Source organism: Centruroides sculpturatus, unplaced genomic scaffold, assembly GCF_000671375.1.
Source record: "Centruroides sculpturatus isolate CEXI.00-Female unplaced genomic scaffold, Cexi_2.0 scaffold194, whole genome shotgun sequence".
Taxonomy (NCBI): domain Eukaryota; kingdom Metazoa; phylum Arthropoda; class Arachnida; order Scorpiones; family Buthidae; genus Centruroides; species Centruroides sculpturatus.
In genome coordinates this window covers 222,979-236,107 of record NW_019384455.1, presented here as the reverse complement: position 1 = coordinate 236,107, position 13,129 = coordinate 222,979, and the positions used below count along the sequence as shown (strand labels likewise).

Sequence of the window (13,129 nt, the reverse complement as noted above, 5' to 3'; positions counted from 1 at the left end):
GAGTGAAAATCATTTCTGCTTGTTAGTAGGCAGATTTCTTTTAGCTATTGAATGATAGTCAATTTATGAAATTATTATTAAATGCAAAATAATCAAAAATANTTTTGTTTACATAAATTACTTTGAATATTCAACTTCGGTTGTTCTCTTATTAAAAATGTTTATTATAATAAAGAGAAAAAATGCATTCTTTATTTTTTTTTTTAAATTTTATGTAGAAGTTGTAATTTAATCAGGTTAAGACATTTTAATTTTTACTTTGACTTATGACCCATTTTCTGAGTTTTAGGTCGCATTGAGAAAAAATATTGTTACGTCGATACTTTGATCTAGAATATACGTATTGAAGTTGCTTTTTCATTTATTTTGTTTTATTTGCTCATAAAGGTTTTCATTGGGTTTGGTTATAATTTGGTCTACGTTACTTTAAATTTAATCTGTGTAAATGTGATGTTATACATGAACTTTAAACTTTATAGTTATTGTTTGCGAAGGTTGTTTCGAATTAAAACTAAGTAGGTCTGCCGAAGGTAAAGAGACGCATATTCCTATTTTAGAAAATAACTGAATTTAGATATTAAACTATAAAAATTGTTTTATTTTATAAGTTGTATTATTTACAGATGGGAAGAAAATTAACGACTTCTTTATCTGATGGAACGTTGGCAGTTTCTTCTCTGTTAGCAGCTTGGAGATTACATGAATCATCTGCAAATTGGCATCTCCATTTTTTTTCATCCACTCTGAAACTGGAAGAAACACCATTATTTGGTATAAGCTGTTTCTTACTCATTGCCGTTGCTGCTTTTTTGGGAACAATTCGTTTTAGTGAGTATTTTAAATAAATTAATAAATTTTTATTTAGCTTTTATCTTTTAGAGTATAATTCAAAAATGCAATTAACATAAAATCTAATTTATCTTATTTACAATTTTAAATACATTAAAAAAATAACTTTGGAAACATTATTTGATACAGGGCTATTTATTTAATTTTTAATTTAAAAAAATTCATCATTATTTCTTAATTCGATAACTAATATAAATGGCAAAATGAATGTTTTAATGCCATGTTTATCCAAAGTTTGGTTTTAGATGGTTAATCAGCCAGCTAAATGTTTCTTCCAATCAATTAACAATATTTTTTATTTTATTTATTATTATTAATTTTTAAAGATAATCATTCTCTAGACTAGTATGCAATTTAGTAGTACAAATATTGTTTTATTGACATTAACTAAAGTTTGTAAGGAAACTTGCAGTAAAAGCTGCTGGCTTTTACTGCAAAACTTGTAAAGCTTGCAGTATTAACTTTATCTTTCTATATCAGTCTGATAACTTAAAATTAATTTGCTATGAGATAAGATAGATGCATTATTTTATTATTAAAATGAATTATAAAGTTCAATTTTTAACAAAAAAATAATGAAGTATTTTCAGATTATTAAATTTAAAATTTTTATAAAAATAAATATATATTTTTGCTTCACATTTCATAATCAATGATTTTAAATTATTATTATTATTATACATACAATGATTTTTTGTAAAAGTTACATTAAAAATAATTTTAATTATTTTTTGAAAAAGTTATTTTGAATGAATTATATTATAAGAAAAGAAAATTCTGCAATGCAGAATTTTTTTTAGCCTTCTGAGGTTGCTCACACTGATGCAAAAAGAAAAAAAAAAGACAGCTACACATAAAAGCAAATTGAACAACATTTTATTAGAAACATTTTTCCATAAAGATACTGAAGAAAATAAAATTTATGAATTTTATTTATTGTAGGCAGATAAAAATTTTTAAATGTTAATTTTTGTACTGATAAATGTCAACAGCTATTTTTTCAGATTTTTGATTTGTTATAATCCCATGATGTCTGATTAAAGCATCAGTTTACTGCTCTGGGGACCTGAGAATTTTTATGGCTGTCTGTCCTAGATATGTTGGAACCTTATCCCATACTACTTAGTTGTCTTCATTGCGGGCCTAGATGAACCTATGCTGAATATTGAAAAAAGGCCCTCTTTGTAGAGTAGAATAGAACCAAAATATGAAAAGAAAAAGTAAATAAGACTATAATTAGTGGAAATTCTGGTTTTATTGACTGACATTAAAAAGACATGTTAAAACAATTAAAAACATGGAGGGGCAATCACTTTGCTCCTACAATGCCTACCAATGACCAAAACTATTGAACACTGATAGTTGGTTGTAGATTCATGCCTGACCAATGGGTTGGCAGTGTCAATTTTCAGGTTTTATTCACATTTCTAACATCTGAATAGGGGCCAGTTTTCCTCAAAATATCCACTTGGGATTCAGCACTTGGATGTGATGTCATTTTACTGCACATAAACAAACATAAGACATACTAGATGCTACATGCAAGAATTTAAATTCAGCTTTACAGTACATACAGCATTTTGAGGCTGAAACTTTGAATTCTTTTTCTTCCAACTTTTACATCATTTCACTTGAATTTTGCTTTTTAATCTATAAAATAAACTTTTTAAAAATTCTGGGGAATTCTTTGTTTTGTTATAGCCTTGCTAACTTCAATTGCTTAATTGTTTGTTTTACTTAAGATTGTTGTATTATATGAACTTTATCAAATAAAGTAAAATTTAAGGAAAATCTTTGAAAAAAACATTAATAAAGTTTTGAAATACTAAACAAAATTTCAAAGTTGTTTGTGTTAAATATATTCAACCACATTAGTGATTTGTGTATATTTTTAAACTTTTTTTTTTAGTCAAAATATACTAAACATACAAATAACTGTTCAGGATCTTTCTTGACTAGTCTAATGATCCATCTCTTGTCATAGTCATTAAGTAAAAATTTTGGATCAGATTTTATTTTGTTGTGAATACAATTTTTTTTTTATATCTTTTTATTTTATATGCATGGTTGAGTAACTTCTTTTAACAAATTCTGTAATTTTTCTTCATAATAAGATGCTATAAGCTTATGCAATTCCACACACATTTTTTTTTAATTTATGGCTCATAACTGAAATTAAAAATAATTTTCCCTAATAAAATTGTACTGTATCATAAAATACTAAAACTAAATAGATAACTGTAAGATACTAATTTGCACAAAACTTCCAGAAAATTACTGAGACACTGTTATGTTTTTTTCAAATATGTATATCAATGAATATACAGTATATGACATCAAAAATTTTTATTGAAGAAAATTAAAATACAGAGTTAAGAAATAAGTTTCCCACTTCAGAGAGCTCTGGAGTGTGTTCTACTGCTCAAAATGAGACAAAATTTGGACTACAGATAATTCAAATGATGCACTTGACATTTCTTAAATAAAAAAATAGTACAAAAATCCGTCAATAGGTAGCGCTGTAACAGACAGAAATATTGAAGGGTTTTGGTTATGGGGTTTCCTGAAGGACACCATCTACTGTAGAAGACCTGCATCTGTGCCAGATCTGAAGGACAGCATTCGGTGCCATGTTCTGGATATTCCAGCAGACTCACTGCGTTTAGCTGTGAAAAATATGGTTTTGCGATTAGAGCATGTTGTTCAAAATGAAGGAGGACATATTCAGCAATTTTAGTGCTACATATACAATATTCAACATTTATATGTGCATGCATATTTAATATTTCTGTGTACTCAGCACCACCTATCAATAAATTTTTGTACTATTTTTTTTTTATTTAAGAAATATCAAGTGCATCATTTGAATTATCTGTAGTCCAAATTTTGTCTCATTTCGAGCAGTAGAACGCACTCCAGAGCTCTCTGAAGTGGGAAACTTATTTCTTGCTAACCCTGTATATTAATGCCTATTCAAGAAATAACAGTTCATGTTTGTGTTGTCAATATTTTTGAGCATTGTTGCCACAAATTGTACATTTCAGTTATATTTAATAGTTTCAAACAAGTTCAAGTTAGGTAGCATGCAACACAACATAGAGATCAGCTAATAAAATGGTGTTCAAATTTCTCAATATTTTATTTTTGTTGTTGTTTTTCAGTGGGTAGTGAATCAACAGTGGAGATTCACAAAAAGAATGGAAATGTCAAAAAATTACATCTAACATAATAGCAAATTTTTTTGCACAAAACATAAAAAATAACACTTACGAGAGCTTTGCCATAATTCTTCAGCAATGTTATAGGAAACCATGTGATCAAAATTCAGTGTTATATGAGAGTTATGCTAAATTTTGAATTTAAAATATTTTAATGTCAAGCTTATTTTTATTTAATAACCTATGTTAAAATGCAACTTTGCTATAAGCAAGCAAATAAAATGTACAGATATGTTAGCATTTTTATGAACTTCCAGTAATACAAATGTATATGTAATCCTTTACAAACAGTAAAACTAGATTCTATAAGATGTATAATAAATGTGGAAGTTGAAAACATGATCTAATAAGAATCATGTTAACCAAAATCTGACTAATCTTTTACCTTTTTTTCAAATAATGTAAAGCAATGCATACATTAACAAGTAAAACATCATTTAATGTCAATGTAAATAAACTTACCTTGTTTACATTCTGTATTTTGAATTTATATAGTACCCTGTATAGTTTGTTGGAATTGCCAATATAGATCAGAATTGGTAAATTTGAGTATGTTTTAAGCATCAAATTAAAAAAAAAACAGCCCTTGTTCATTAACTAACCATATCAATTATAAGATGATTCAGTAAACTGTAAAGTGAAGAATATGTTATAGTAATAAAAATATTTTAATGTGTTTTTAGAAAATGGTCATTTTAATATCCTATTACTTAAATAGGAATTAAGATCTATTCAGTATTTAATATATTACCTTTATATATTAATTGGATTGGATTTATTTGTTTATTAATGGTTCAAATTTTTGTCACTAAAAGTAATGCTTGTTAAAATTGACTGTTGTACCTAAAATGCATGATATACTATGTTGCATAATGTTAAAGTATAAAAAGATATTTTATAAAGCATTTAAATATTTTGCTTCATATTCATAAGTACATGAAGATTATGTCATTAATGAAAACATATAATACAAACTAATCATAAAATTCATTTGAAAAAATCTTATTATATGTTTGAAATTAATTATAAAATTAATTTATTTCACATATGAAATTTATTGGAATTTCAAACTTCTTATCATTCACAGGTTTTTCATCTCCACCTAATAAATTAATCTCCCTTCATAAAAAGACAACATGGTGGGTTTCCATTGCTGGATTTTCATTGCTGGCAGCCAATTTTAATTTTGTATATAACAAAGCCATGATTGGCTGGATTCATGTGCTTAGTATTTTTGTAATTGTCTTTGCTCTCAAAACTTTACCAAATAAGCTTAGCAAAGTTCTTACTCAGATTCAGCAAGTCACATCCTTTGTGTCTGTTGGTGGATTGTGTGTTACCCATTATAATTGGCAGGGTGCTGTTGGCATTCACATAATTCCAGTTGCTGCAATAATAGTAGGCACAGAAGGTAAGGTACTGGGTATGCCAGCAGTTGATGTATTTCATTATATGATAAGTTGTAGTGTATATTTATTGTCTCGTGCATTGATTATCATTTAGTTTCTGTATCAATGATTCAGAATAATTCTATCATAAAAACAGATTAATTAACAACATAAATAAACAGTATTGTTATTTTGAATATGATTGAAGTAATATTTTTAAAAAGCATTCTGAGATTTGAGTTTAAAAGTAAATTTATATTTTTATTGATGTTAAAATAAGTAATAAATGAATTGATATTTGTTATATTTGCAAATTTCACCATAATGATAATTTAGAGTTAAGTTTTTATTCTTTTCTTTAAATATTATAGTATAAATCTATTATATTGTTATTTTTGTAATAAAAATGTAACTATTTTAAATATTTTTAATAAATTAATATAAAATTATTTTTAAATGTTTCAAGTAAATCAGAATAAAATGTTTACATATTTAATATATCAAAGTGTTTTATGAATTAACTGAAACTATTTATTTTATAAATTCTCAATACAGTTTCAAAATCAATAATGAATTTTGCAATAAAATATGTTTAATAAATATTGAAATTTTTCTAATTTGTTTCTATCCTTAGTTTATTTATTATAATTTCTGTAATATTAGAATAAAAACTTATTTTTATTTACTCATTTAAGAACCTAAATTCTTTTAAATACAGTATATGATTCATTTATAAAATGTTTATATATAAACATTTAGACTGATAGTTCTTTGTAGAACACATGCATATACAGTAGTTGCCAATTTTCAACATTTATTTGCAAAGATTGAGGAATTTAATCTTGTACTGTTGTAGAATTTTTTTTTCATTAAATTATGTTAAACACAAATATTTGTTACTTGTTACAGCAGAAAATAGTTATTCCATAATTATAAACATACAAATGCAATATAATAACTTATTTAACTGCTTAATACTTCTATTACTTTTAATTTATTATTTTCAATTACTAAAATTGAATTAAAGATCTATTAATTTAAATATATTAATGGAATTTGAACAGTTCTTATTTGAAGCATGCTCTAACAAAACATAGCTTATTGTGATATAAGACAAGGATATTAAGACAAGGGCTTTATCTTCAACCTATGCAACTAGCTTCTTACCCCATAGTCAACCATCTATGAGCACAGATGGTTGATTATGGGGTAAGAGTGAAAATCATTTCTGCTTGTTAGTAGGCAGATTTCTTTTAGCTATTGAATGATAGTCAATTTATGAAATTATTATTAAATGCAAAATAATCAAAAATAGTAAAGGAAATTTTTTTGATTATTTTATTATATTGATTGCTCCTATTCTACATATACATTTCTTGAACTTCAGATTTATTATTATTCTATTATTTTCTCAGTGATAAAAATATTTTAAAGAAAATTTTATAATAAAACTTGAAATTCTGACAAGTTTTTGTGTGTGATCAAGAGGAATAACTTGTTATTTCATCTGCAATAGATATATTTATTGATTTCTACATCCAGTATAGATCTTTTACTTTTTAAATTTTAATAATTTTAAAGCCATTTCTTATTCAGTATTTAGTTTTATTATATTTTAAACAAGATATGTTTATTGTAATACTCATTATCCTTTCAGAGAGCTAAAAATTCAAGTATTATCTAAGTTAAATTAGTTTAAACAGGTTCATTATCAATTTGAAAAGCCAATTTATTTCTACCATATTTATTCTGATAAGCAGCACAGCTTTAAGATTTTGTATTGGAGAAAGATAACTTTTTTCTATAATATTTATTTTAAACTGAAAAATTTTGTGAGATACGCAGTGGGTCAGGGGTCAATCTCGTACTGACCACTTAATCTGCACAGGCTGGTAAAGCCCGATCTCGGAGTGGTAGGATGGCTAGGAGGGCAAATCGAGTGGGGAGTGCGTCGGTAAGTCGACAGGTTTCCTCGGATAAACAGGAGACAGGTTTAACAAAGAACAAAATAAAGGTTTATTATATAACTAAAGAAATTTACAGGAGTATACAAGTTACTGATTATAGCTTAGATGCGGATAACATAAATTTATCTATAAGGGAGCTGTAACTATTCACTATGCCGCGTGAGAGTTTACAAAGAGCGTTATATGGGCGGTCAGTTACAAAGAGAGTTATATGGGCGGCTTATGTCGGAGGACGGTATGCGACGATCCTTCTGAACTATGGAAGCTGGCCGTCTGTCACAGGCTTATGTCTTCTACCGGCTTCTCCTCGGACAGGATCGGGACGGGAGACACTGTATTCAGACCTTCCTGAGGATCGCGCGGAGGGACAGTCGCACTGAGGGGACGATCGCCCAGAACTTCCCGTGACAATCGTTTTTATACGATCGTCGTTGGCACTGAGCCAACAGGTCGTTCACTCGTTATTCTGACTAATTAGCACGTGCACTTTGACTAATTGACAAACGGACGATGTATAAGATTCCACATCCGATCTATTTCCGTTATATTTTTTTCCATCCTCTAATGAAAAAATATGTTAACCCTAAAAATTTTCGAACTCAAACCCCTCGGGCTCACAATTTCATTCTATTTAGCATTGTCACTCTTATTTTATGTTGAAATATAATATGTATTTGTTGAGTGTTGCATTGATGCTCTGAATTCACTAACTTTTTCACTTCAATCTAATTTCCAAAGAACAGAAATAATAGGTGCTCTCTAATAAACAGTGCAGATACAAGCTGATAAAAGTTACAGATAGCAAGCTGTATATTAGAATAAATATAGTATTTTAATTTCTTGAAATTCAAAAATAAGAAAAAAGAGCTAAATTGATCTCATTTTAGAACAATCCTTATAAATTACATAGTTCAAGAATATTAACAATGTAACATCTAATTTATTACTGTATTTATAAGAATAAAATGTTCAACTTTATTTTTTCTTGATCTTTCATAAACCAATTTTATTTAGACCAAATAGATATTAACATTATAGAGCTGCTGCTATCAATTTCAGAAGATATAATTGAAATAGAGTTGGTTATAGTCAATATGAAAAATATGCACTCTTGATATTACTTTGTACTCAAATCAAAACAATTGGCAATTATTTAGTCATGTAAAATAGTTGCTACACTAAAAAACTCTATTACATTAAATGCTAAAAGCAAATTGTCTGTAGAAGATAATAGTACCTGTTATAATTAATTGGTAATGTCTGCTATAGGTTTCATTTTTTAAGGAAAGTTTTTCATCACGTCTTATGATAATTTTAACTGTCTTCTAATATTTGAACAATTATAAATTAAAAAAGTATATTGAATAAGAAAAGAATAATAAAGTTTTAAATTTTTATTGTTTTATTTTATCCAAATATTTGATGGATTTCATACCTGATAATAAATACAACTTTTACTATGTAAAAAAGTACTGGTATTTAATATTTGACAATACATTTCATAAAAGTACAAACATAATAACTGACATATATATATATAAGATTTGTAATAACTGACATGTATATATATTAAAAATTTAAATTAATTTTGTGGTTGAGATGGAAAAACCATAGGAGGAATGAGATGAGCTCTTACTTCAGCATTCAATTCAGCAATGTCTGGATGTTCTCTTTCCAATTGCTTTATAGCTTGAGCAAATTGAATGACTCCTGAAATTAAATAAATTCTGTAGTTCCATACATCAATTTCACAGAATTGTATAAAAATTAAAAAGAATAATTTATTTATATAAGTATATTCTATGATGATTTAAAAATAAAAAACAAAAATGACAACAACCTTCTCCATCTCCAGGGAAGCCATAATTTTGTATAACATCCATTTCTATTTGTGTAGCCACAGGAAAGACCAGTTGCATGTGTTTTAACATATCATTTCCTGCATTATCTTTTGCTTCTTCTAATCTGGCAACATTTTCTGGAGAACTGAATGCAGATAGAACATCCTTCAGTGCAGCTGAGAAAAGAAAGTGTGAATTATATATTAACATTTCATTCATATTATATTAAACTAGAAAATTAGTATTTACATATGGTTTTTTTTGTCAAGATTTGTAAATATGGAATCTTTTTTCCTCAGAATCTATATTCATTGCAATGCAGATTTTGTGTGCATCTTATAAATTCACTAGTTCACAATAAACATGAACTGATAATAATATCTATACAATTACAATTATTATTATTATGTGGGTTTAGTGGGTTATACTCGGTTCGCACTGGTTGCTGTGTACTATACTGGACCAAAGTCAAGGCATAGCAACCAAAAACTAAAATTAAATAAGTGTATCAATGTCTGTATTCAGGAATTTCCTAACAATATGGCATGTATTCAATATAGTGGCCTTCTGTAGTGTGATGTATGTATTTCTATTCAATTGTAATGTTCCCAGGCTTTTATGTAGTGTGTGTGTTATCACACCTGTACAGGAGAGAACAACAGGTACAATAAGCACCCTTTCCATCCTCCACAGATGCCTTATTTCCTGGGCGAGTTCTGTGTACTTGCTAATTTTTTCAGTGCATGTGTTTTGTATCAATATTGTGAATGTTTGGAATGGATATGTCTATAATGTATGTGATTTTATTGTGTTTGTCAATGAGTGTGATGTCTGGTCTGTTGTGGTAAATTGTTTTATCTGTGATTATGGCTCTGTCGTAGTACATTTTGTGCGTGTTGTTTTCCAATACTGTCTGTTGAATGTATTTGTAGTATGGTTCGTGGATATCTAATAATTTGTATTTGTTTGCAAGCTCTTGGTGTATTATATTTGCTACTTGATTATGTCTGTATTAACCAAAATCTGTCTGTGCCAAGAGCTTGCACCCAGAAGTAATGTGTTGTATAATTTCTGGCATGATGTGACATTTTCTGCATGTGTCATTTGTGAGTGTTATATCTTTCAGTATGTGTTTTCTGTAGTTTTTAGTCAATGCTTGTTGCCTGTAGTATCATTAGTTGTAGTTGTTGTATGTGTGCTATTATCAATGCTTGTTGCTGGATTATCCTGACAGGTTACATGATCTTCATTAATGTTAAGTGTTTCTGTCTGTTGATGTATTTGATCAACAACCTGTTGTTTGATAAGTTCAAGTGTTGTTTGTGGGATAAGGTTGTTGTGTATAATTGTTCTTTTTTGATCGACAACCCTTTGTTTGGTGACAGTGAGGTGAGGATATTGTTGTGTGAATCTATAGTTGTGTCTGTATGCTGTCATGTTTGTTTCGAGTTTTGTGATTGCGTAGTAAGTACGGATGATAAACTCGTTCATTTCTGATGTCCATTTCATCCATTGGTGTGATCTTCCAGCCTTTGTGGTCTGTTATGCATTGCCACAGAAACACCAAGGCTAGGTTGATTCCTCACATCTGTTGAGGGCATTGCAGTAGCCATACTTGGGCCGGCGCTGCTTTCACCACTGGTAACCAAGGGAGACTGCGGCCTATTTTTCGAACGTGAGCCTCTGCCTAACCCACGAACGCGGACCTTGTTAACCCGGGCGACATCTGAGCTGGTATCACACTTTGATCTGGTTATTACCATGATAAATATCTCCACAGAATGTGGGTGTGGTCTTAGCTTCATTTCTCCCCATAGACCTTACTGGCATGGGTGTCCCTACCAGGAGCTTGTGCTCCAGCCTGCATTGCCCTATAGATCAGTAAAATTACTAGTCTCTCCCACCACGACCAGGTGGTGACCACAGGAGAGTTATTATTATTATTATTATTATTGGCAGTTGTATGAGAAATTTATAGTAATAATATATTCCTTTCATGAAGACTAAAATTGAAAAAGAAGGGGGGGAAATGGTAGAAGACATCAAAGATATAGTACTTCCATGCACATATATTCATATACAAGCATACATGAAATATTTGTGGCTGCTGCAGTTCTTGCTATATTGAATTTTACATAGCAGTTGAATGAATGCATGTTATGGCAATCTGTTACTGATACAAAACATGGATGATGATGGAAGTAATTTGACTGGTAAAACAGGATGTTAAATTCAGCCAGGACAAATGAGAACTGCTTGAGCACATTTTATGGACTGATGAAGATCTATTTTACTGCCATAACATGCACTACTGGACATACCTGTATTGTTTTTTTCATATACATCATGAAACACAATATATTTTACACTAAACATCTGGTATGATATATGGAGCAGATTATTTATCCTGTATTTATTGATGGCATCCAGACTAGTGACTGCTATATTAATAACCTACACTTGGAAGACAAATGGTATGAATTATCATTGGAACACTGATGCATATCTGCCTGGGAGAGCTGTTTGACAACCAATGAATAGGACATTATGTTCCTATTCCATGGCCACTATATTCTTTGAACTTGACCTATACTCTTCTTGTAGGGTCATTTTAAAGCATTGGTGTTCAATGTGTATCCAGAAGTGACACATGATGATGATGAGCTAAAGTGAACATGAGCTTTTAAAACACGATACCAGGTAAGCTAAGTGCCATCCATAATGCCACTCTTGACCATCTACACTTTTATTGCTGCTGAAGATTTGGACCATTTTGAACATGTAGTATAGTGAAATAAAGCTAACTGTTTTTGTATTAATTTATGCAGTCTTGATTTTTGTCCTACACAGAGAATCTTTGTACATTATGCTAAAACATCTTAAAACGGTTCTCTTATGTTATCCTTGTGCTTGGAAAAATTTATGTATTGCCTTGGAATTACTATGCAATTTAACATGTTCCTTTTGTTTTTATTAACTTATTTTACTGCAAACATTAGTTCCATTACAATGCTCCATAGGCTATGCTATGCATATACTTGATCAATACTGGAAAGATCTCTCTTGCATCTGGCTAGTTGTGTGAACATTCTGTAACTTGTAATCATTATAATATATTCTTGTTAAGTCTGTGTGAGAAATACCAGAGTAAATGAAGACATTTCAACTTCAGATTTTACAAGAATATAGGAGCAAATATGTTTAATTTCAAATATTTAATATTTCTTTCAAAAAAAATATATATATATAAAATATAATATTCACTTATAGATTTTTATATTTATGTAAAAATTGCAAAGTAAATTTTTAACAAAAAATAAACTATTAGATATGAAAATATGGTTTTATGTACCAGGTTTGCTTGAGACAAATAATAATAATAAATAAAAGTTTATATTTATTACTAAATTTCATGAGGTTAAAAATTTTTTTAGAATACAGTGGAACCCCGGTTAACGAACTTAATCTGTTCCGCGACTCCGTTCGTTAACCAAAGCAATTTTTCCCATAGAAATTAATGCAAATGCAATTAATCCGTTCTAGTCTCCGAAATTTTTGTGATTTTATTTGCAATATACAGTAATTTTCTTTGATGAAAATGTAGGAAAACGTAGTATCTATCATTACAGCAACAAACATGTAAACTTTGTTTAATAAAATAGCACTGTACTGTACATACCTTCATTTGTTGTAGTTGGTGGCAGAAAAGTGGAGATATATGAACCTAATGCTTAGAAGGGGAATCCCCTCCAAAAAATTAATGGGTAGCACTTCATCGGAAGATCCTTCGAGTCGAATTCTCTTTCGGTAAAAGAAACCCACCAGTGGCTAAGTGGTCTTCGTACCTTGAACACGGGGAGTTCGTT

General features: G+C 29.1%; 2 protein-coding genes across 2 annotated transcripts in view; one reads left to right on the top strand and one right to left on the bottom strand.

The window, feature by feature from the left end:
• Nucleotides 1-219: 219 nt before the first annotated feature.
• On the top strand, nt 220-5,689 carry LOC111620657. Its single transcript, XM_023362629.1, has 3 exons — nt 220-530; nt 624-828; nt 5,155-5,689. Exons 2-3 carry the CDS (start codon nt 624-626, stop codon nt 5,568-5,570), a joined length of 621 nt encoding a protein of 206 aa, XP_023218397.1. The 5' UTR covers nt 220-530; the 3' UTR covers nt 5,571-5,689.
• A 3,291-nt stretch (nt 5,690-8,980) lies between these two features.
• Nucleotides 8,981-13,129, bottom strand: part of LOC111620658 (protein C10-like) — a 20,606-nt gene continuing 16,457 nt past the window's right edge. Inside the window, exons 3-4 of the mRNA XM_023362630.1 lie at nt 9,263-9,439; nt 8,981-9,132 (exon numbers count right to left, since the gene is read on the bottom strand). Of these exons, the coding sequence (XP_023218398.1) occupies nt 9,005-9,132; nt 9,263-9,439 (305 nt within the window). The 3' untranslated portion in view covers nt 8,981-9,004. The remainder of the gene's footprint in view (nt 9,133-9,262; nt 9,440-13,129) is intronic.

Excerpts from the sequence above, each read along its gene's own strand:
- LOC111620657 (XM_023362629.1), top strand. The coding sequence starts at position 624 with ATGGGAAGAAAATTAACGACTTCTTTATCTGATGGAACGTTGGCAGTT. Across the intron at positions 829-5,154 it reads TTTGGGAACAATTCGTTTTA|GTTTTTCATCTCCACCTAAT; the intron begins GTGAGTATTTTA and ends TATCATTCACAG.